The sequence below is a fragment of the Aphelocoma coerulescens genome, chromosome 2 (genome assembly GCF_041296385.1).
Source record: "Aphelocoma coerulescens isolate FSJ_1873_10779 chromosome 2, UR_Acoe_1.0, whole genome shotgun sequence".
NCBI classification, from domain to species: Eukaryota; Metazoa; Chordata; class Aves; order Passeriformes; family Corvidae; genus Aphelocoma; species Aphelocoma coerulescens.
Window position 1 is genome coordinate 94,138,854 of NC_091015.1, and position 24,948 is coordinate 94,163,801.

Genomic DNA, 24,948 nt, shown 5'->3' on the forward strand with positions numbered 1-24,948 from the left:
GTTCTTGTGTTAGCCATATAATGGAAAATGCTTCCAAATACACACTGCTTCCCCCCTCCAAATCAGTCTTACAATCGATACTGTCCTACTTTCAATTAAAATACCACCACAACAGATACATCTATATGGTGCTTAGATTGCCACAGCAGAAAATCTATTACTTTGAATACAGAAGCTGGCCAAAATGATTGAATTCCTGAGGCAACAGAATGATACTGGTGATTTTATTCAGCACATGTCCAATACGATTTTCCATTCGGAATCCACATTTTTTAATGCTTTTCTATACCATTCTTAACATTACCTTCAGCTTTTATGGAGTCCCTTAGAAAGTTGTTTTTTTCAATTTGTTTACCAGAAAACTTAAATTTCAATGATTAAATAATAGGACATTTATATACATCAGTGGGTTTTCTCAGATACTGGGCTCTAAGTACATACAATGTCTATTGAGTGAAAATAAAAAAGAAAAATTCCAGTCATGCAAATCATCTTACAAACCATTATCCATTTGACTTGAAAATTTTTACTCTGTTACTGGCATATAATTTCAAAATTAAACAAATAAAATTTTAAGGTTGCTTTGTCCATTTCCACTCGTTTGTTTTGCTGTTTTGAAGAACTGACAGGCCACATGCTACTGCAGAAGGTACCGGCAGGGTAATCATTGTTCTGCTACCACCGACCAACCCCTCTGAGCCCTGGCATGGATGTGTTTTCAAAAACCACCTAACCTTCAGCTAACTGCACTGGTTTATTTCTGAACAGCACATCACAATATCAGCACAGAGAGCACATTGTAACCGGTTGGGTGATTCCACTTAATAATTTTTCAACACTAGGACCTTTCAGCATTTAAATTCTGGTTTCATTTATGAATTAAAGGTCATATATAGAGCACAAATGAGGTCTAAATTTAGTCACAGCAGACCACAGTTCCACATAAAGACAAATCTTCAAGTTATGTTGACCTGCTAGGAGACAAAGATAAACAGCACAGCAAACATGTACCTGCAATGCACTGCTTCCCTATTAAATATTAACTGTTTCATTTACATTTAAATGAACTGAGCAGTAATGGACAGACTTTCCAGTACTGCTGTTTGGTGCTGCTGTCATGGAAAGAAGCTGAAGACAATGTGGGCTGTATGGGGGCAAATGACGCAATCTCAGCATCCGCTCAAGTGACTTCAATGATGACCATTCTCCAGTCTTGAAATATAATCCTACACAGCATTTTTTTCTCTCCCTCTGTAAACACATCTGTTCATAAATAACTTAGATGTCTCCTTGACATTCATGGTATGTAACTGAAGCTGAAGTAGAAAAGGATGGGCGGTGTACAGCACTGAGGAGATGTCACAGTACTTTTGTTCAGCATTTTTGTCAAGTGCAGGTTGCTAACATCAGCCATCAGAGACGGGCGGGGTGACCCACCCATATTTTTCATGGGTCTTCACCAAACTCTTAAATGTTGCTTCAGCTTCCTTTCGACTGAATGACTTTTTTGATTTGCCAGCTTTTCTGCAGATACGGCCCTGCGCCAAACACAAAAAGAAAACCTTCATTAGAGATGTGAACACGCATCTGGAAACCACAGCTTAACTTTCCAACGCATCAGCCCGAGAGGCATCCACTTACGGGTACCAGCAAGCACAGTTCCCCAACTTGAGCAGACAAATGGATTATTAGAGATGATTTAAAATGATATTCAGTGAACGGGTAAAAAGCAAGAAAAAAAAAAAGGCATCTGCCGGGCTGTTTCCTCCCGGCGAGCCCCTGCGCTGGCACGCTGCCCTGCTTACAGCAACCCGCGGCTGCCGCTGCGGCCGTGCCTTAGGGCTCGCCTCCCTCTCGGCTGCACCGGGACCTCCAGCATTCCGTGTGTGGCGGGAGGACCCTCATGCCCACCCCTGCCACCCCTCCTGCCCAGCCGGGGGCAGCCCTGGCAGACAGAGACTGCCCGGGCACGGCTGCTCTCAGGGCTGCCCCTGCCTCAGCCCCGCTGCCACCGCGGAATCGCATCCATCCCGCGGAACAGAACTCCGCTCCTCTTCCTCCGACCTGACCCGTGAGAAATGAACAGCTCCGCCTTTTTTAAAACGAGTGCCTTAAACCAACTTGCTTCCATCTTAAATCAAAAGTTCTAGTTTGTTTATTACGCCTTCATGCCAAGTTTGATAATAAATGAAAATATACCCACTTGCATATACTGCATTTTTATTACTCTGCAATTAGATATTACCTCTAACTGCACAGCCGTATAAAATTCAAATCCTTGTTTGGCGGTAGAGACTTTTACCGAGTTAACAATAGCTTACTTTATTTTTCACATTGGTCTGTGTCAATTACCAACAGAGACAGAAGAAAGAATTACAGCTGCAGATTAATACCACTCTGCAACAATTAATACCTTTAAAAAATGAATAAAATAAAATAAATATCTTTATAAAGTATTTATGCCTACTGGATTTGTTACAAAATAGAGGTTTATTGAAGTCACTAATCTAGTAATTTTAGTAATTGTTTGATAGATAGCATGAAAGCCTTTTTAACAATAAATGGTATTTGATGAGCAGATACCATATTACAGTGTTACAATTATTAAGAACAAAGTTAGTATGTTCTCATTCTTTTCTGTTCAAGTCAGTATGTTGTCATTCTTTTCTGCTCTTTAGCTCAAAAATCATCTTTTGCTTCCCTGATTTTAGTGTCAATTTTGAATTCAACCCAAAAACTGTCATTGGCAATAGAATGCAACAAATACTGAGAAAATAGTCAGCTATATTGAGGGAAAAAAGGGTGAAAATGGGAAAAAAGAAAAAAAAATCTGTCCTCAGAATATCACATTTACTTTTACAGACTAAAAAGAGTGAGATTAGTCTGCAGCATGGACAAACAATTTCTTACTAGAAAGCTGTCACAATATTGCAGAGGCTCTTTTGTGTTCAGCACTGCTTCTGTTATAGCAAAACTATGCACACATGAAAGAAAAAAGCAGCTTCCTACTCCTGCTGTGACAAATTATTTTTTGGTGCAGTTTGAGTTCTCTCTCAGAGCATACTTTAACCAGAGATTATGAACACCCTCCAATTCCCACCTCAACTTATTCACAGTCAGTTTATACCCATTTGGTTTTCCCCAAAACAGCTATTTTACCTGTCGATGTTTTTCGTTGCCTTTCTCCCTGGCTGCCATTTACAGACTAGAAATGTATTTCCTCTTTAAATACCCCTTGGTAGAGCAAACAGCAAGACACCTTCTACATCTCACAGATTTAGCAATTAATATGTCCCAAATAAGGATGATCTGAATGGATCTCAATTGAGCCCCAATCATAAATTTTCTTAGAAAATGCTCATTTTTAGCTGTGACAGATGGAATAATTAAATAAAGCTGGGTAACATATTTTTAAATTTGTATTGAATAATTATCATACATAATTTATATCATATATAATTATCAATCATAGTTATTCTGCAGGAGTATTTTTGTTGTTACAAAACATTTTGTATTTTCTTCCTAATCTGAGGTTTTGTTGGAATCACACTTAGAGAAGCACAAAGATAAAACAAAGTGCAACAGAAGATTAAATCAGCACAGAAAATGCTGTCCTCAAAATCTCACTGATGAAATACTTTCGAAAGGAAATATAAACTTACTCTGCTACTTAATTTCTGGATTAGATCCATTTGCCATCTCCTGTGTTTTGCACATTATTTTTTATATTTTAAGGCTTTGATACCTTTCGGAATTATATGCATAGTACCTAGGACAGTATGATTCACATCTTCCCCAGCTTTAACAAAGTATTAATACTAAGCTGTACCTAGAAATAGAATCTTTGCATTGCAAACAGCTCATGTTTGGTGCTGACTATGTACAGCCTTCAAAGCAGAAAAGTAAGAATCCTCTGGTGCTGTAATGATGTGGTAAATATCATCACATCATGTAAAATGTTACTGGAGCCCTATCAGATGAAAGGAGCATAATTTCATGAGTTTATTCTGAGAGCTTTCTGTTATTAATGCAACGGATCATTAAATCCACTTCCACTCTGGTACCATGTGCAGGTTGTATTGTGAACTGCACCATCAAAGACCAGCTAATTCTACCCCGCTGTAGTCCATGTATTTCTACGCTTATACAGAAACTATGGGTGGTATGGTCAGCACTGTCTCTTATTAACCAATATCCTGTCAGCTGTATATAATTTGGATAAAATTTAACCTCCTGGATTGCAAGTTTCCCTATTTGGTGCCTCAAGTAAACCTGGGGTAAAAAGAAAGAAGGCTGGAATTTCAGCTGACCGAGTTCAGATGCTTTCAAGCCTATACTTGGGTGGCATCTACTGTCTTAATGAGTTTTAGCTTTTTGCCATTCCCAGAAAACTCTTCCCAAGTTTAAGAAAAAAATGTCATTTTGGACACAATTACAGAAGAAACTGTCAAACATTTTACCAGGCACCACTGCCAGCCCTGACTACAGTTTATTTTCAACCTGCTACTTAAACATGCAGTCATTTTAACTCTGGATAGGAGCCTGTGAGCTGCTGCATTCTGTAAACATGATAGTGATGGTAAATACAGTATGTAAATATGTGCTGTCCACAGCTCTGCTGCACACAACTGCATTTTGACCAATCCCCAAACCACATGCGTCACTACTGCCAGGGTAAGGAATACAGATCATTAGCATTGCCGATGTTTTGATGTGTCCAGCACCACACCAAGGAAAGATATCAAACTGATATCTGAACAAGATCAAAACATTCCACAAGAGGTTAAAAACAACAGAGAAAGCCCAAGAAAGCCTTTCATAAAGATATCAGTGTTGACTTCAGCTCCGAGAAGTCACACCAGGAGCTTATTTAAATACTTGCAATACTTTCAGACACTCGCAGAGTGTCTTTCATAAAGGGATAACTGAAAGCCTAATTAAAGAGTTGGAGAGAACGTTTCAGATTTTGCCATCTGCTGTGACTTCATGTACTTATCAAGATATAATTTTAACAAGCTAGAAACATATGAAAGGTGAAAGCAATGCCACAGCACCCAACTGGTTTTTGCAGCCGTGCTGAAGCGCAGGGGGACGTGTGCTGCGCTCAGCCTCCTCCCTCGCTCGTGCTCCTGCTGCGCCCAGCCAGCGCGGCACAGCGAGCAATCGCATGCCACTCATCCAGGCTTTGCCCCAACTAATGAGCTTGCACAAACAGCTGATAAGCATCCAGTCTCTAACCCTGATGATGGCGGGCAGAAAGACCTCCTGGAACACGAGCTGCTGTGGGCATCCTTCTCAGGATCCTGGCTGAACCGAGGGACCAACCACTCCCTCCTGCCACGTTCAGCAAAATACACAAGGAGAATCTCGTGTATGATTTGTCCCCCTGTCTTGGTTTCAGGTGCAATAGAGGTCATTTTCTTTGGTTTGGATTCAGCATGAGAATAATGTTGATAACACCCTGATGTTTTAGCTGATGCTGAGCAATGCTCACACTAAGCCAAGGATTTTTCACAGTGCCTTGTGCTCTACCAGTGAGCAGGTGCACAAGAAGCCAAGAGGGAATATGGCCAGAACAGCAAGCTGAACTGGCCAAAGGGATGTTCCACACCATAGAACATCATGCCCAGTATATTAACAGGGGACAGTTGGCTGGGAGGGGCCAGTCACTGCTTGGGGACAGGGCTGGGCATCTGTCAGTGGGTGGTGAGTAATGTTATTGTGCAGCACTTGGTCTTCTTGTGCTTTTTTGTCTCTCTCTCTCTTTGTAATTACAGTTGGGGTTTTTGTTGTTATTATTATAATTATTAGTATTGTATTTTACTTAGTTTCAATTATCAAACTTCTTATGTCAACCCACAAGTTTTTACTTTTTCTTCTGATTCTCCTCCCCAGCCAGCCAGAGGATGAGGTTGAGAGAGTGACTGCGTAGAATTTGGTTGGCAGCTGAGGTTAGACCATGACACATTCACATCTATGGACCTCTGTGGGCAAATCTGGGAGCTTTTCTACTTCCGAGTGATGCCACAGTAGTCTCTGTGAACACATCTCCCCTTCATAATGCTCTGTGACACTGAAGTGCACCCTCAAAAATACTCAACAACTATTAGCTCTTTAAAATCCGTCAGTACTGCCATCAGCAATGGGCCATGTCGATTCTTCCCCAGCATCGCCAGATCACAAATTAGTTCAAAGAAAGAGTTAAGTCCTGTACAGAATCCAAATATGAAGCCTGAAACTCTTGAGATCACTATGACCATGGATCTGCCAACACCTGGCCTATGGTGTCTAGTGTCATGAAAAGCAGTCTTGACATTTCTTCTGGTCTTTCCGGAGTCAGGACGGCCTGAAGAGGATTTCTCTGGACAAAGTCAGTTCCCTCTCTTGTCAAATCAATGACAGTAGTTCCCAGATCCAAACCCAACAATTTTAGCACAGTACCAGGTGTGCTTCCATGTGTGTCCTGTTGGCACTCCCTAGAAGGACAGCACTATGTAATGGAGGTCAGCTTTCCACAGGATCATACAATCACCAAAAGTATTGGCTGGAAGGGACCTGTGGTGGTCTCCAAGTCCAGCTTAGACACTTGGAGCTGAACTGCCAACACAGGTCAGCTGTGGCACTGCACGGCCAGCTCCTGAACCCTTCAAGGTTGTAGTCAGTCCTCTCCTGATGCCACTTCCTGCTATATTAGGTTCAAATTTTCAGAGATTTATTGTACTCAGCCATCAGCCCTTACAGGACTGATGTTATTGTGGAAATAATGTAAGCCCGTGTGGTATGGATCTCTGAGATGTCACAGCAAACCCTTCAGTCACATCCAGACTTTTTTACCTGGACCAGCCAACAAAAAGCTGTGTACATTTCCAGTAGTGCACAGCTAAGAGACTCAGAAGCAGGCAAACCATCACGTTGTTAGCACAGCTCTTAACACAATCTCCTCAGCCCTGTGTACTTTCATTAGTCCTGACAATGCAAATAACTCCGGGTTGGTCTCCCAAGGGCAAATCATATAAGCCTTCTGCACATGGGGCTAAACTTGGCCCATCCTGTAAGCCAGCATAAGGATACACGAATGGCTACAGTTTCCTTTTCTGCCTCCATCTCTTAACAGATCTCTGTAGCAGGCTCTGCTCACCCATCCCTAGGTAAATGTCAAGAGACAGAAAACAAGCAAAGAGAGAGAAGCACACAAAAGACTGCAGGAAGTCACTGTTCCAGACACAGTATCTGTGGCGATCTGCCCATGGACAGGACGATGATCCACAAGGATATGCCCATTTTCCAAGTCTGTCGTCCCAGGCCTCTCCATGGATGACACAAAATCTATGGATTTCCTAAATATTGAAGCACGCTATGAGTTTCTGGTACGTAGCATGTTCCATAATGTGCCAGTGACTAATGGCTTTGGGCCCCAACTGTTCTATGCAAACAAACATATTCTGATAAGGAACAGAGGTACTCAGTGCTTAAGCCTGAACCAGCCTTATCCTAGAATATTTAAACAAGCTTTCAGAGGAAAATATTTCCACTGGCTTTAGAGAGGCATTCAAAAGCAGAGTGATGCTAAAGTGAGCTACTGTCATGCTCTCAGTGCAGTGATTGCAATGTGTCACAACATTGCTCTTAGAGTGCAATATACACAGTCTCTCCCCCCAATTACATGGTTTATAATTTTTTTCCTTCGTGTACTGATGAGGCACAGTTAATCATGTCTCAAAAACTGCACACAACTTATATTGCACTGTATATGATTATTAGCTATAGCTAAGACAAAGCGGTATAGAACGCGATACAAATACTCATAATGATGCAGCAAAAGTGAATTAAAACTGTGAGGTTTTCCTGCAAATGTGTAATTTCCAAAGCAGTACTTCCATGCCTTTTTTGGTCTCCTTTTTAAGAATAATCCATAAAAGAAGTGAAAACTTAGCAAGTTCCAGCATTAAAGCATCCTATAAATTGTGCCTTCTGGGAGTGTAACTGTTCCTTGTCCAGGAAAAAGAAATCTGAGTTCCAGCTGAGTAATTATTTATGCTCATTTGTCTGTGTGCAGCCTGGTGCCAGTAGCTCTTAATCGATACAAACACTTACAGCCCCAGTCTCCGTCTGACAGCTACAGAGCACTGTGCTGCTCTTCCTCGCCTTTCCCTAAGTCAGCACTGAGCTGGCAGCACAATCTCAGCACAGAGGAGGGTTAAGAAACTCCCTCCCTGCATTTTACAGGTGGGACAAACTCTCTGCTGGCAAAAGAATAAGAAAATTTCTTATTCTCACTGGCCACATTTCTGGTGTCTCAAGCATTTCCAGGTATGACAACATGGTGGGCTTCTGTCAAAAGAGACAATCCCTGTCCCCTGCCACCAGAAGGGTAGTTGTTAGTCTAGGTGACAGAGGGATATTTTCTCTGCAATGTATTCTCAGTCTTTTGCTGAGCTCCCTGGACTACCTCTCTGTGGAATCAGGCACTGGCAGAGTTCCTGAGGACCACTCCATGTGAGAAGGCTGGGAACATGACAGCAACTCTTCGCATAAGCCCACAGGTCCTCCACATCAGGAACCTGAAGTTACCCAAGTCAAACACAGTCACGGGTGTGAACCCAACCAAAGCAAAGCCAACCATCCTTTGTGACAGGCTGTAAAGACAAAGGCACCACAACTATGTCTATCTTCACATTTCCCTAAGTTTTACAATGCTAAAACAAAAACAAGAACAAAACAGTAGTAAAAAGCAGGCTGCCTCTGGGTACATCTAGTCGAGTTAAACCCAAATTTAGTAAGATCAGAGTCACAAGTGGATGTGCTATCCCACTGCTATTTATATGAACGTGCCAATCTCTTGACTGCAGTATGTTTCATACTGATGCACATGGACATCTACTCAGAGAGCCCTCACTTCTGAGTGCTTTAAGCACATGTCCTCAAATGACCTTTGGGAAGACAGTTGTCTGTACTTTACATGTGGGAAAGAGGAATATAGTGAAGTTATATGAGTAGCCCATGACTGCACCTGAAGTCAGTGGCAAAACCTGGAAGCTAAACTTGGATCAGCTCTTCTCAGGCTAAGTGCTCAAACTGTGAAACAACCTCCTCCCGCAAATAATTATAGAACACTTCAATGCCAGGTATACTTTAATGGAAATAATACTGTCAAATTTACAGAAAATTTAATAATTATAGAAATTCACAGAAAATTTTAAAAACTAATAAGATAAATTTTTTTTGTTTCACAATGCTTTTGGTTTTTTCATGGGCATGTACTATGGGAACGAGCCCTATATACTGCAGCTGGGGGCTTGTTACCATTTGTAACACAAGCCTAGAAATGGGAGAAATACCTCCTCATTCCACAGCTCATAAAACCTGACTATGACAAGCATCTGAGCTCCAGGCCATTTCATAACGCAGGCTTATGTCTTCCTTCCTCGGGTTTATTTTCACTCGTCTTTGAATGCAGGTTTGGGATTATAACTGACTTGTAACTCTATCAAGGAGTCACTGCAGAAGTTCCATGGGTTTTGGAGAGCCTGCGCAGCAAAAGGATTAAATCAATGAGGATCATCAATTTTAACAAGGAAAACGCACAATATCGTGAAGCAGATAAAAAGACAGCTTCCAAGGACAGACTCTGCACGTGCATGAGGCAGGCACACATCTGCCACATATGGCTGAGGACAGGCACAGCTGATGTGTCCTTCCTCAGTGTGACTTTTAATGAGAATGGGGCGAATCAGACTGGCACCTTGATCCTGTTTCAGAAGAGGAATCACCTGAACATCTGAAGTGCGGTGCCCACTCACCTGCTCCGTGCAGACTGGACTACAAATTCATTTTCATCAAAGCACACCTATGCTTCTTCCTAGCTCAGGCTCTTTCAATTCCCAGTGCAGTTCTCATTTCACTGCAAGCCAGGTTAGGTAACAGTATCACGTCCTTCCTGTAAAGCTTGTCCTGAGACTTCCAGGATCTACTCTGTTACTCCTGTTTCTAGATGGAGTTAAACACCATAGAGTGCTCAGCACCCTCCAGAAATGACCTGTGGAGTACAACTCAGACCAGACCCTGCACTTCCAAAAAATAGAGTGATATCCAAGAGAAACCTGCTATTCCACTTACAAGTGCAACAACTGGGTCCTGAGCACCTTGCAACTAAGAAACATTCTGAGCCATTCAGCCAGCATAACTACCACAGCATCTTCTCCCTGTTTAACTGCAGAGGAATTGCACCCAGCAATCCTCCCACTGCCCATCTCCCTTTGCAATGAACGTCAGCATTACCTTTCTTGGCATTTACAGGAGAAAACTGGAAACTGCATGTGAAGGACTGAATACGTCAAGGAAAAGAAGAGCCCTTCACTGACTCCCACCAGTCCAAAGGAGCTTAGAGGGGAAAAAGAAACGCAGCAAATATTATGTTACCTAACCACTGTCCCACTTGGTGAGAGCAGATGCCCACAGGGGGACATGCCTCAGATCATGCCTGGCAATCAGACTCCCGAGATACGAGGAGCTGAATTACTGTGGAGTTACAAATCTTCAATCTGGAAGTATCTGGCCATGCACGGAAATCCCTGGGCATTGTGTGGATGCTAGGAAAGCTGCATACTTTCAAGGCTAGCCTGTAAAAGGAAGAGTAAATCCTCCTCACAATAGAAAGTGGGTTATTGAGGTTACTCCTTCAGGACATCACCCTTCGTGACTAGGCTTTCTGCATTTGAAAAAATACAATTTTCAATAAAGTATCTGACAAAGCACCCCAATGCTTCATGGTTCCCTCTGCCTGAACACTTACACTAAAGAAAATGAACATTTATATGATTCAGGGAAGAAGAATCTTGCTCTTTTCAGCAAATTCAATTTTCTCACAAAATCCAAAGCCACAATTCTTTCAAATTCTTATTTAGGAGATCAGCTAATTACTTCTCCCTCCATAAAAGCATGTTTTAAAATTAGTAATTTAGTTCAATTTAGGGATTTAGTTTATTTGATGACTATTTTAACAGTAAGGAGGACAGTTGAAAGTATTTTAAAATTTTCATTTTTATGCTTTGAAGAAGAAAAATGGAGATTATGTTCCCTCTGCTTTTTAAAAGAATTAAACCAACCTCCTATTTCAATGAGTTGGAATCCCTGTGTCTTCATTCCTCTCAGTAGAATACATTTGCATAATAATAGTGGATGGTCAGAACAGCAATATATCAGAGTACACATGAACAATTATTTTTTCCAGCCCGTTCATCAGGCCCAGCATCTCAATACACATGATCTCACTTAAACTTCAGCTTGACAATCCTAGGTTTCTCAAATGAAATAAAAGAGACATCTTAGAAGGCAAAAAAGATCTGATTTTCCTCTGTAGGCAAACAATATTCTGTTACCTCTTTGGCCCATCCATGGGTCATAAAAGATACCTTTTCATGGGAAACAAGTCCCCTAACACAGTCTTTGTCTCCTCTGTCATCTTTGTATATGAGTCGATGTGTTTTTCACCCATGGACCTAAAGCAACATTTCCTCCCTTGAGTATAACCATTATCACTTGCTCAGGCAATCAAAAGCAAAAAGCAAAGCAGTTCTATTTTTTAAGGCCCTAATAGGATACAATGACTCCAAATAATTCAGAGACCACTGTGTCCTCTGTACATTTCTGCAGCCTTTGAGATTAGCTGATTTATTCATGGCTACACTCCTCAAACCCAGCATCTGGAGTATGAAAACCCATGGATTTGCAATCAGTTTCTGCTATACATTTTTGAAAGACCTGGAATCTGCTGACCTCCTGGACACCGTGCAAGTCCCATCTGCTATCTGCTTGCTCACACTTTTGTTTGAAAGGATGAAGAGGGAGTAATTTAGACTATGATTAACAGCTACCTTCTGTAGCTGTTTTTCATAGAACAAGCCCATTTCTGCTGTTTCAATCTGGTAAAAGTCAGCTAGGATATTTGAATCTCTAAAATGGAAAGATAAATCCATTCAATAGTCATACAAGGCACACAGCATTTGAAGCAAATAAACAGGGTTCCACTGAGGTATTTATAATGTTACAATGTGAGGGATCAAAGTACCAGACACCAACAACTTTTATTCGAATTCAGGAACTTTTCCGAGACAAAATCAAAGCTCAACTACAAACTATATTTTGATTTTTATTTAAATCATTATATAGAAGCCCACAACAGCAATACTCAGAATTAGAGGTTCCCTGTTCCTACTGCAATATGTCCTGGAAAAATTTTTATGTTTCTTCTATTCCCTGCAGGAATCCTGGAAAAATTTTTATGCTCCTCCTATTCACTGGAAGAATAAGGGAGTATTTCCCTCAAGACAAAGACCTTTTTTTTCATGACAATCTGCAGAGCTGACAGTTACCTGACAGCTGCCTTTGGCCGGCTGTCCCCAGCCTCCATGGAGAGAACAAGGGACTTGTAAAAAAGAGGACAAGGCATCTACTGGTCAGCACTACTGCAAGCTTACGTCCAAAGTCCCCAAGGCATCAGGTGCAGCTCTGTTTGTTGCTCTCAAAAAAAGAAAAAAAAATCCTGATGCATTATTTGGATGCTGGTAAATATAGCTTTGTCCTCTTTTAAATGTCCATCAAACCACCAGCAAATCATTCCGTCCAGTGAGAAACAATACATATATTGGACAACACAAAAACCTCTCCTATTTTTGGACAAAGTCCGCTCCTTTTCCTTTGGGACCATATCATCTACTACATTTTCAAATGAGAGAGACAACTGCTCCTTGAAACATGGGCATTGGTGTCATCCATGTGCGTTGTCACACAAGGAGAGCCATGATGAACCTTCTGTCATGACATCCCTCTCCTTCAACTGGTACCATTCCCCCTTCCTTCCTTTCTTCAATTATTGATATAATTGTGACAATGACACAATTATCTGGGAGTGGAGAGCAACTAATGTTTAAACCTCTCTCCGAAATTATCAAAAAGTCATTTTAAAGGGCTAAGAAGGAGTAATACTCCAAGGGCCACTCCCACGGCCTGGATAGACACAGAGAGACAGAAAAGGGAAGCTCTGCCTAGACAGACATGTCAAACAGTTGCCTCCAGGATGATAAACAACCAGTATTTAAATTATTTCATTAGCATCACCCCACCTCCTTGGCTGGCACCCCGGCTCTGCAGCGGCTCACGGCAACTCTGTCGCCAGTTCAGCAGGGCCAAGCTCTTGCCTGTGATGCCAGGAGCTAGCAAGCAGCTGACTGTGCAGGAAGCAAGTACAAAGTCATCCCTTTGAAAGCAAGGCTACAGTTGAGTTAAGGACAACACCAAGTTTTTTAAAATAGGATTCTGGATCCCAGACAGATAAACAGTCTTCGGCCTTTGATGTACTGAGAATTCCCCTCAAGATACTGACTAGAGCTGTGTGAATAATTGATTTTCTCAGCTGAATAGCTGAAGCAACCAACCAAACAAACCCCAACTTGTTTGCTAATTAACATTTTTTCCTTGAAAACTGAGGGAAAAAAACCCTTAAATTTGGGACTGCTGAATTGTTATATTCAAACAAAAGTCATCGCTCTTCCATTTTAAACACTTTTATTTACAGACAAAAAATATCTAAAAATACAATGCTAGATTCACAATAGGAAGCTAGGGTGGGCATCCTGTAAGGTAGGGCATCTCTCAAGCAAGGTACCTGAAGTGTATGGTTCCTGCTTGGTGAAATCTAGAGAAACAGCCACCCTGCTTTAAAATCCAAGCTCTGGGAGACACGCTCAGGTTTGGGAACTTGGACACAGGTTTCCCCACATACAATGGCAATGCTTGAAAGTAACAGGGAAGTGGTAACTCTTAATTTCTCTGTTGCACATTTAAGTCTCTGTACAGACTCAATTCCTGAGTGATATCCCATGAGATGTCAGAATGACTTATCTCAATTTCTCTTCTACTCTGCTAAAATGTCTGTGAAATCTGTGAAAAAAAATCTGAGTTTGTCAAGAATCTTAACTGCCTGAAAATATATTTTCAATGTTAATTTTATCTGCTTTTGGATCACTTTGTCAAAAACCAGAAGGTCACACACACTCACAGTTACTATCAGCTCTACCAGCAGACCAAGAAGTGCTGCTTCTCTCTGAAGAACCAGCAGAGAATGACAGTGCCACAGTTGGCTCAGCAAACTGGGACTGACGAAAAATGTCTCATGGAATGAGCCACCTTCGTTCTGTCCCTTGAATTGCCCCAAGGAGGAAGGTGTGCCAGCAGAACATTCAGCCCTGCCCACTCACACTGGCACCCGTGCCAGCCAGGCGCACTCTTGGATGCGTCACAGGCTGGAGTATTCGCGGTGACTTCATGCTACATCATGGTGCTGGGAACCAGTGACATTTCTCTGGAAGGTCCCTTTGACTCACTGGTGGCGGCAGTGCCCCATCTCCCCCTCAGCCTGATGGCTGCTGCCATTTGCTCAGGCAGGTTCATTCTGAGGTGATGGAGAATGGCCCTCACCCTTCCAGCCTTGCTGATGAACAGCATCTTGAATATTTCATGCTATTGCAGGTTGCAGGCTGCTTACAGAAATTACACAATTAACCTGCCGACAGCCACGGCTCTTTGTTCGGGATGGCTCCTTGCAGGCACCAAGACTGCCCACGGCATGGCAGGAGTCACCCAAACCTGGCCACGCAGCGTTGGGGAATGCAGCACCTCAGCCCTCGAAGCTCCGTCAGCTCTGTTTTTAGTTTTAAAAACCAAATGGTCAAAAGTAGATCACCTGTAAAATGAAACGGGGATAGGGGAGTGCCAGTCGTATTTTGAGCCCTATTATGCAATGGAGTGGGGATTACATAACGAGAGGAGTGCAATTACAGAAACGTGGCTCCCATGACACAGAGCCCAGCTACGGTGACAGGCCCGCAAACCCATCACAGGCAACATCTCTCTAACCCAGAAAACAAATTTATTGACCATACTGCCTAATAACCTTTCCACTTGGAATGAACAATCTGAGAGATTGAAACGTGCCATGTTATATCTATTTAACTACTAAGTTACTGTCAGCAGTTTATTTCTGCCTTTTTTTTTAATCCCAGTTCTCTTTCTGTTGCAATTGACTTTGCAAACTTCTGGAAGAATGTTATTGAAACTGTTGCTTTTTAAATGTGTTTATTAACGATGCACACATAAACATCGTCTGGTAATCAAAAATTGCTACTACTTTCTCAAAATCTCTTAAGTGGTTTAGGGAAGAAAATTGTCAGATTATATAGCTGAGAATTTATTACTAATAAAACAATTCAGTGATTCTCTTCACTGAGCCATTTTATGATCCCAGTAAGTATTCATTTAACTCCTTTAAAATTCAACACTGCAGAAAGAGACTGAATTGTTACAAAATGAGAGAATTTAGGATTGTCCTTCTAACAAATAACAAGAACTACGACCTCTCTAAAAAGAGACAGGTTAGCAAACAGTGAGATGCAGCAAGAGCAGTTACAGAACTTCAACGTACCCCAGGCTCCCTGTTAATTAAATTTTTTTTCCTGGTAGATGTTTTTTTATATCCCAAGGTGACCTAGGAAACTTGACCTCTTGAAATGAAGTGCAGAGAAAAATACTATCTGATTTTAAAAAGGAACAGTAGACCCAAATGTTAAAAGGAGGAAAAGCCACTTACAAAAGAGCCTGTTGAAAAATCAAAATTAATTTTCAGTCTTAAGAAAAAACAAGCCTTTACTTCTGCTCAGGCAAGCAGTTCCATAGATGCAAAGAGGAGTAACCTCATTTGTAAGCAAATAAAAAGTATGTTATTATTTACTCTTTCCCCATCTCCTTGCCAAGATACAAATTTAAGAAGTTGCTTAGTATCATTTACTGACAGACACGGAGCTGTGCATGTCCCCCGAGTTCAAGGGCATTCACGAACAGGAAAACCACCCCGTCAGAGCCATGTGTGCATTGCCCACTATAAAAACCATAAAGAGGTACCGCTTACCAGCGCTATTTGCTCATTTATTAAAAACGGCTTATGAAATACTTCTCTTCTACAGATATTCTACAGAAGAAAAAGGGAAAAAAAAAAAAAAGCAGCATAAAATGCATCGATTCAGCTCAGACAAGATCCTCTGCCGAGGGAACCGATCACCTCCTTCGAAGAGAAGAGTTGGCAGGAACCGTCTGGCTGCTGCAGCTGCAGTACCTAGCCCAAATTACTTGTTCTTTCCGGGCCGGACGATTTGAAACCTGCACAAGTTTGCCAGCAGCTTGTGCTGCTGGGGCAGCGATTTCCGGTGTGACCCCACGGCACACCTCAGCGCGGTGTGCCAAGCCCCAAAGCCGGGGTCGCCCCTTGTCCCCGGAGGGATGCTATGCGGGACAGCACAGACAAAGACCTGGGGGCAGCAGCTCCAGCGTCGCGCCCTCCGCCAGCGGCAGCACTGCACGCAAGAGACCAGCGAGTATGGCCGACTGGTTGGGGAAGGGCAGGAGGCTCCAGTCCCAAACCCCACTGGAGCCCGGAGAGCCGCCTTTTGCTGTGGGGCGAAGGATGTGCCCATCAGGGGTAATGGGCACGGTATCTTGGTGTGCCACAGGCGGCAGAGCCAAGCATAGGGACAAAAGCCTGACGGGAGGACACGATGGATGCATGTGCTCCTCGTCCCTCCAAGCTGCCCCGCACCTCTCCCGCACCTGCCCGAGAAGGGACCCCGGAGCCAAACACGTGTGTCCCTGCCTTCGCCCCACCGGTGACACCAGGTCCTCGGGGAGACCGGGCCTGGCCGCGGTCAGCCGCGGGCTGGTCGCCTTTGGGGTTCCCACCCGAACACCGCTCGGACCCGCACCCCGAGCGATGGATGCGTGTGCTCCTCCCCGAGCAGGGAGCCCTACCTGCCCCTTGACCAGGCTGGCGGCGAACTGCCTCATGACGGCCTCCACGGTGTAGGCGCTGGACCAGCCGCGGGGGGTGAGCAGCTCCATGCAGATGGCCCCGCCGTCCAGGACGTAGCCGTTCTCCAGGCGGGGGCTGAGCACCCTCATGAAGGGAGGCGAGAAGGGGAAGTTGTCGGGGAAGGTGAGGTTGAGCAGGATGTACTCCGTGTTGGTCTCCTTCATGTCCTGCCACAGCACCGAGTCCTTGTCCACCTGGTGCAGCTTCACGTTCCAGTCGAAGAGGCTCTCGTCCACCAGCTCCACCGAGATGAAGCGGTCGCTGAGCCGCGCGATGTCCTGCAGCTCCTTCATCAGCCGCCGGGTCCGCACCTGCGTGCAGTGCTGCTGCCGGCCCGCGGGCACCAGCGCCGCCGGCCCCGACCCGCACCCGGGGCCGGAGCCGGGGCCGGGCCGCTGCGCCGCCTCCTTGCCGGCGCCGGGCTCCCTGCCCACCTCCCGCGGCTTCTCCCGGCCGACTCCCGAGCGCGCCTGCTGCGGGGGCTGCTTGGCCGGCTCCGGCGCCTTCTTGTTCTTGTGGTCCCCGGGGCTGCCCTCGCTGCTGCTGCTGCTGCAGCCGCCCCCGGGGGGGGCCTGCGGCTGCGGCTTGTTGCTGCTGTTCTTCTGGTTGCCCCTGCCGCGGAGTGAGGAGCCCTGCTGGCTGCTGCTGCGGTGGTGGTGGTGGTGCTTGGGGTCCTCCGTGTCCCGGCTGTGCAGCCGGATCAGCCCGATTTTCCGCAGCAGAGTGGCCATGTTGAGCGCCGCTCTGCGATCCCTCCCTCCTCTGAGCACCAGTGGGGCTCTAGTGTGGTTATTATCAATTTAAAGCCCGGCTCGGCGGGTTTGCTGTCGGCGGGCGGGCGGCGAAGCCCCTCTCCGCCGGTCCGGGGCGCGGAGAGGCGGCGGCGGCAGTGCCGCCGCGGTGCCGGAGGATGTGCGGCCGCCGCTCAAACGCCTCCCCTGCCTAGAGCTGCGTCGGGGAGCATTGCCGCAACGGGGCTGCTCCCGCGGACATCACGGCCCCGCCGCCGTGGCCATGATCCCGTGAAAAGGAAGGAGGAGGAGGGTTGGGGAGGGGGGGAGGGAGGGGGGTGGGAAAGGTAGGAAGAAAAAAAAGAAAAAAAAAAAAAAAAATCCCCCAGCCGCCCGCACGGGAGAGCCCCCTCCCTCCCCCCGCACAGCAGCGGCGAAACCGCCTGCGCTGCAGATGGCTTCCTCGGCACCTTCGGATCGCGCCCGGCCGAGCCAATCCCCAGCGGCTCCCGGCGGGCCGGGCCCCGCGCCGCTCCGGGCGCCTCCCCCCGGGGCGGGCAGGGGGATCAGAGCCCGCCCGCGCAGCCCCCCTGTGCCCGCGCTCGGCCCTTTGTTCGGGGAGAGCGGCCGCCCGCCCGGGCAGCGCCGCCGCAGCCCCGCCGCGCCCCCCGCGCCGCCTGCGTGCCTGGCGGCACCGCCGCTGCGGGGCTCGGCGGGGCGGCGGCCGGCGGGACCGTCCCGTTCCGCTCCGCCCCGCGCTGCGGCAGCGGCCCCGCCGGCCGGGCGGGCCGGGGGCGGTGACGGCGGGGAGGGGCGCCGGGACAGACCCGCGGGTGCGTGGGCAGGTGTTGCACACGTACGTGTGTGTGTGTGCGCGCGTGTCGGCGCCCACAGGGCCGGGAAGTGGCACCGCGGCAGCTCCGTGCACGTGTGTGTGCACGGACAGAGCCCGCACCTAACGCAGAGACAGAACAGCTCTGTGGTCATGTGTGAGGACACGATGGCATTTAAGTGCAGTTGGTATATGTATTTACACCTACCTGCCTAAACACATAATCACATATATAAGGCCTGTAAAAATCGATAAATAAACATGGTTGAAAAATAGTTCTAAGTACATAACGTGTATACGTGTGTGTGTGTGTGTGTGTGTGTGTGTGTGTGTGCATTTCGATATTTGTTATGTTGGGAATGATGTGACAATCCTGCTTTCTTCAGTACAGGAGATATATATATCCCATCGCTCTCACACCTGCTCCCCTCCGGACCAAGTAGGTCTGACCTCCTGGGACTTTGTATACAGGACGGAACACCTGATTCCCACCACATTCTTTACCTTCAGAGACTGGAAAATAAAAAAAAATACAATAAATGCTCTGGAGAATAGTGAAGGCAGGCCCAAAGTGTGTTTACGTCTGTTGTGCAGAGGATGTAAAGCCATAGGCAGTGTGTGCACATAGCAGCATTACATTCCGTAACACATTTCCCAGTGGAGGATCTGGAGGTTCTCCTCTTGCTCCCTGAAGACTCCACAGAGCAATGTCAGGAGATACTGGCAGAGTTGACCCATGTGTGACACCCAGTGCTTCTCCATCGGCCTGCATTGAACAGGGAGAAGGTGAAGAGCTGTGAGCAAACTGTCAGTGATGGCCTGGGAGGCCCAGGTGCCACAACGCTGTCCTTGTTTGCTCCTGCCCTCTGTCCTGTTGACCTTGCCAATCCAACAGAGGGATAACCCTTGAAGTTGCTCTGATCCATTCCAGTGTGCAGATACGCAGCCGGGTCTGTGCAGGAGGAGAGGTGCTTGCTAAATTGCCTACCCCTGAACAGATCTGTATTGTGAAGTACTGTTGACAGAGTGTTTCCCTGGAGGTCAGATATCCTGGGGAATGTGAAGTGGGTGGAGGCTGAAGTGTCAAAGATGGTTCTGTTCATTCCATGTTCATCTCCTACCTCCTACATTTGCCTGAGCAGTTGAGGCACCAGTTTATAGGGTATTGGAAAGTGTGTCCAAAACTCCCCTCAGCAGCCTTCTGGTGTGGCAGACATGCCACTCCCCTGAACTATTGATATCCCATCCATGGAGCTGGGAAATTTCTGGAGTGCAAACTGCACCCAGACATCTCGTGATGTGTGACGCTTCCAGGAAACACGTAATCTGTGCTTCATTGGGAAAATTACTCCAGCAGGACTTGCAGGGGGAGAAGCTAAGGCAGACATGGAAAATTCTTATTAGCATATGGAACAGGGCACTGAGAAACCTGACGGGACAGGTTGGAAGACTATTCCTGCTCTGGTGCAAAAGCTGGAAGTCACAGAATCTTCACCTGCAGCTTCAGTCCCCACAGGCAGTCAGGTGGAACAAGGCCCTCAGTGGTCACCCCTGGAGGAATACCTAGGGTAAGGCAGGTTGGTGTGGCACAGATGCTGAACTGAACCACACTGCCAGCCAGCACCTTGAGCCTTTGTGTCGGCTACATTAATGTTTTAAACTGAAAGGTCTCTGCATGGTGTTCCTGAGGCAGATGGCAGCAGGAGCTGTGATCATTAATTTACCATTATGGAAGTTACTTACCTGTCTCACATAACTGAGGTATCTACCCAGTGGTGAAGCCAAAAGAAAAGAGGAAGGTCTCTGCAAAGGGAGGCCAGAGCCAAGCAGCCCTTCTGTGGCCTTGCACCAGTGCTCTGTGAAATGGTACAAGATTAATGAAGGAAGCGATGAGAAAGCTGTTTCTGCGACAAGGAAGCTGTAATAGGTGTGCCTGGCCAAACAGGGTTCTGCTGCCACAGGGAGCTGCTCTGGTGGGGCTGAAAGTAGTGAAATTCATCACAGTCTCTGTCCTTACTGTCTGCAGGGTCAAAAAGCTGAAGTGATGGAGTGAACTCTTCTTTTTCATACCCAGGCTTCCTCAGCAAGCAAGTTATTTGGTAAGTCCAGTATGGACTCTGGATGGCTTGAAGTCAAGTCTTGAGGGAAAACAACAGGTAGTTAAACAGCTTGCAGGGGAGACTTCCCCTGTATCTAGACTGTCCTTATCCACATATTCCCTGACTGACAAAAAAATGAACAAATTTGGTCCATGACCTCTCTTTACACATTCCTAATAAATTCCTGTTCCTTAGTATCTTAAATAGTAGAAACATACCTATTAACTTTATTCATTATTATACCTTCTCAGCAGTTTGCCAAGTGCAGGAGTCAAACTGAACTCACCTGCTGTCTCCCCGACAAGACTCTCAGGTCCTTGTCTTGTAGCAGGACTGGCTGATCCACTTACAGTGCAGAAAGACATCCTAGAGTGGTGCAATGACTTTCAAATCAGAGAGACATGTGGTTAGGAAAAATAGACTGATCTTTGGCAGATATTACTCCTACATATTAAGCTGGAGATCTGCTTTCAGGCTTGGCCACTTATTAGTGACACAGGACAGCATTCAAAGCTCAGGTCTGGCAGCAGCCCTCAGCTCCATGTGGAGCAGCATGCAGCTGATGAAGGGCATCTTAGAATCTTCTTGTGGTAGAGAAGCATCTGCCACGAGCTGGAGATTCAGGGCTCTGAACTCCTATTACAATATCAATTTTATGTTGTTTGGGTCTGTCAGGAAGGTGTTGTTTTTTGTCATTTTTTTCCTAGTAGGATAATACTGGCCAGTGATTTTCTTGTTTTACTGAATTTGCAAAAAAGGACTTACCTGTGGTTCAGTAAAAAGTTCGTATGTGTATTGTTTACTTCCATTTAAATGCAGCAGAATTTTAATGCCAAGTGATAGAAAATGTTACTTAAACGGAACAAGTGCACAGAAGCATTTCTAGAATGATTAGAGGAACAAAAGTCATATCTTCAAAGGAGAATGAAAAGATTTTTTCTTGTTTAGCATAGCTCAGCAAAGACTGAATAGGGCCGTGATAACACTTTATAAATATATTTGAGAAGTAAATGTCAGAGAGGGATATTGACTTCATCACATGATCAAATGGCAGTACAGTGAGTAATCCTGAATACATCTGCAGTGGAAATCTAAAGGCTTCCAGGTATATGATGAAGGAAGCGTTTGAATATTCTCCTGAGCACTGGAAGGAATAGCCTGCAGTCTGGTAGCACGAAGCCTGAGAAGTTTATGGGCATAATTGTACAACACAATAGAATAGGAAAATGCCTGAAGAGAGAAAATTAAGCTTATATTATGAGTCCCTGGGCATCTGGTGTGTCAGTATCCCCAAGTGTGTGAGAAAATAAATTAGATCACTGTCAATTTGCATTATAATAATTCCATGCCTCAGGGCTTCCACTGGAGTTGGGAAAGATTTTATTTTATTCTTCCTGATGCATGATTTGTCCTCTACTGCTCTTTTTTTTGCCTTCCTCTGCAGGTCTGAAGATAGATTGTTATAGGTGGCATTAAAATCTTAGGGTTTGTGCATCCTGCGGATATACTCAGCATTAGGCCAGCCTCTAGGCCTGAAACTCTTTCAAAGGAGTTATTTACCTAGGTCAGCTTGGTAGGCTCCATTGATTTAATTTATAGCATGGGACATAGCCTCCTTCCTACAATCAAATGGAATTATATTTAGCTAATTCTTTGCAAACATGCAAACACACACTTTTTCAGCAAGCAAGCTATTTATTAATCTCTCCCTCTTTTGCCTGTCTGAGTTGTCCCAGTGCTTACTAGTATCTCACTGGACACCTTTGACTGTTCATTTTTTTGTTTGCCTCCTTTCATCCTCCAAAGTGACAACATCATTTATTTTTAGAAGGATATTCAGAAGAAAGGCATTTTCAGCAACAAACAGCAAGAATGAAGAAAGACACAAAAATGTTCACTCCTGGAATGTTAAAACCTACAGAGGTATATGTGTGATTCCTACATTCCTGTTGACACATCCTCTGAAATTACCTTCTTCTTGGTGCTGGAAGTCCATCTGGCAGTGTTAATCTCTTTTACTGACTTAGATACACAACATCCTTGTGGTGACCTCCACGCAACAGATATGATAAGCCCAGGTAAATGCAAAGGATACCTGGGTAAATGAATAGCCATTGTATCACAGTGATAGCCTTTAAGAACAAGAAATGTAAACAATATCCATGGAGAATATGGTTGGCTGTCTGATTTTTAAGTCTGCGCACCATTGGAAATGCTCAGGAGAAGCTTTTTATGTTCATGGTGTTCACGTTCATGTATTGCTACTTACTGACTGATAGACATTTGCATCTGGCAATTCTGAATCACGGAACTCTGTGTCAGAGGTGACCTTCTCATATATGAACACAAGTATTTTTAAATTCTTGCACTCATACACAAATTCAAGATGTGGCCAGTACTGTAAAGAGCAGAAATCCCTCACAAATTTCTCCCCAAATAAAGATACAACACATCCTTTACCTTGTTCCACCCTCAGCCTTGATACTGGGCCACATTTTTGTCTTACAGTTTCATCTGTGAAGTAATTCTGTAGCTGCTCAGCAAGGAAGCTGTATCTCATGGAATGGTTGGAGGAATGGCAACTGTATGATGGTTCAACTCCAGATGCAAAAAGTTTTGTTTGTGTGACTCGGAATTCTGACTAGAATTTATAAAGGTCTGAGACCATGAACTTTTCTAAGCTCCTGCATATAACCAGAGAGCCAGGGCTATAGGTGAGGCCTTGCAACAATCCTGCTTTTAACTGGGGGCAAACAATATGAATCTGAGCCCTAGGTAGCCCCTTTTTTGCAGAGTATCCTGTTCATGGACGGCTCTTTACGCCAAGGAAAGTCTGAGTGGTCTCCTCCCTCAGCTGGAGTCCATTCCACATGAAGCTGAGGGCTGCTGCCAGACCTGTCTCAGTGCCCAGCAGCTGAGCCTGAAAGCAGCACTCCAGGTGTTCCAGTACTCTGGTTCACAGCACAAAAAGGACACATGCTTGTCTCTTGTTACCTGCTCAGAGCACCAGATTAACCCCTGGCTTGGCAAAAGCACTGTAGGTCATCTAAGCAACAGCTGGATATCATTGTAAAGCACACAAAATTAACACAGAGAGACCAACTTTAGTTAAACTTTAAAGGCAGAATGCTGGAAATTCATTAACTTAGTCTCAAAGACCTTATGGTGCCATGAATTAAGTTTTGGATCCTGAAGTTTTTAAACTGCATCACAGACCTCTTGCTCCTCTGAAGTGACAGGAACATGATAAAGTTCAAGAGTACGAAGTACAAAGTGCTGAAGGGTCAATGATAAAGAGTTTTTACATAAATCTGGAGAAGCAGACAAAGAAGAAAGAGATAAAGAAAGAAGGATGTGTTGGTAGAAGGGATTAAAAAGATGTGCTGCCAGAGTGATGCAGATTTAAAAGAACAGGTTGATATGACTGAAGATGGCCCTCAATGAAGTATTTTGAGTAAAGACGGGAATGCATTAGAACCTTTGTATAAGATGATGATAAGATCACATTTGGATCCCGGAACAACTCACACTTCTCTTTGATGCCAGCTAAACACTTTTCCTTTGACCCCAGTCAAATCCTTTACCTTCATACTCTCTCAAATCTCAAAATATTCTCTCTTTTTCCTCTTTACAGCACACAGCCATAAGAAAGGTCACTTGCAATGCCTTTATGGGCAATGAACTCTTCCTCCTTTTCCTAAAGTCTTAACATCAGCCTGGTTATCACAACAGTAAGAGACATGTTTTAGCTTCTTGTTTCTCAGTGCCAATTATAAATCCCGAACTACTATGCAAAAAAATTCAAAAGGTGACAAAGCATTAGAGAAGCTAAGTTCTTTTAAAATAGTTAGATTAGCTGCAAGATTACAGATAACGGCTCAGTTTCTTTACAATGGGGAGTGTATATTTGCATACTCTCATACAGTGTTGCCAGGAACTGAGATCAAGTCCTGACATCCTGATCTTGGAGAAGCTGCTGCTGCCACCAGCTGGTAGTTCCCTGGTCCTTGGCTGGAGAGATGAATACCTAGCTTACACAAAGAACTCCCAGGGAGACAGGTGGGCCCTGAAGGAGGCCACGTTTACAGAAAGCTACAGAAGCATTCAACCAGCCCAAAGTATATTTTGGAATATGACAAAAGAGCTGTATTATGTGTAGATGTGGCACTTAAAGACATGGTTTCATGGTGGACTTGGCAGTGCTGCGTTAATGGTTGAACTCAATCATCTTAGAGGTTTTTTTTCCAACCTAAATGATTCTATGATTCCATGTTAACAGGACTAACTGATGATAACATTCCCAGTCCGCAGTTATTCATGGGCATGGCTACAACAGCAAGCCTACTGAATTCAGAGCATCAGGCATGCAAC

At 44.8% G+C, this 24,948-nt stretch overlaps 1 protein-coding gene across 2 annotated transcripts; it reads right to left on the bottom strand.

The window, feature by feature from the left end:
• Positions 1-207: 207 nt before the first annotated feature.
• Positions 208-18,278, bottom strand: UBE2QL1 (ubiquitin conjugating enzyme E2 QL1). 2 transcript variants are annotated; one of them, XM_069004084.1, is made up of 2 exons: positions 16,855-18,271; positions 208-1,538 (listed from the first exon to the last, which is right to left on the bottom strand). In XM_069004084.1, the coding sequence occupies exons 1-2, from the start codon at positions 17,644-17,646 to the stop codon at positions 1,407-1,409; spliced, it is 924 nt and encodes a 307-aa protein (XP_068860185.1). In that variant the 5' UTR covers positions 17,647-18,271; the 3' UTR covers positions 208-1,406. The 2 variants fall into 2 exon arrangements, with proteins under 2 accessions (XP_068860185.1, XP_068860184.1); XM_069004083.1 differs by lacking the exon at positions 208-1,538 and adding an exon at positions 13,604-16,499 and having other exon boundaries at positions 16,855-18,278.
• Between the last annotated feature and the right edge of the window lie 6,670 nt (positions 18,279-24,948).

Bases quoted from the DNA above. Each gene is read 5' to 3' on its own strand.
- UBE2QL1 (XM_069004083.1), bottom strand. From the start codon at position 17,646: ATGGCCACTCTGCTGCGGAAAATCGGGCTGATCCGGCTGCACAGCCGG. The intron at 16,500-16,854 runs GTAGGGCTCCCT...TTCGCCCCACAG, and splicing joins CCAGCCTGGTCAAGGGGCAG to CAAAAGGCGGCTCTCCGGGC.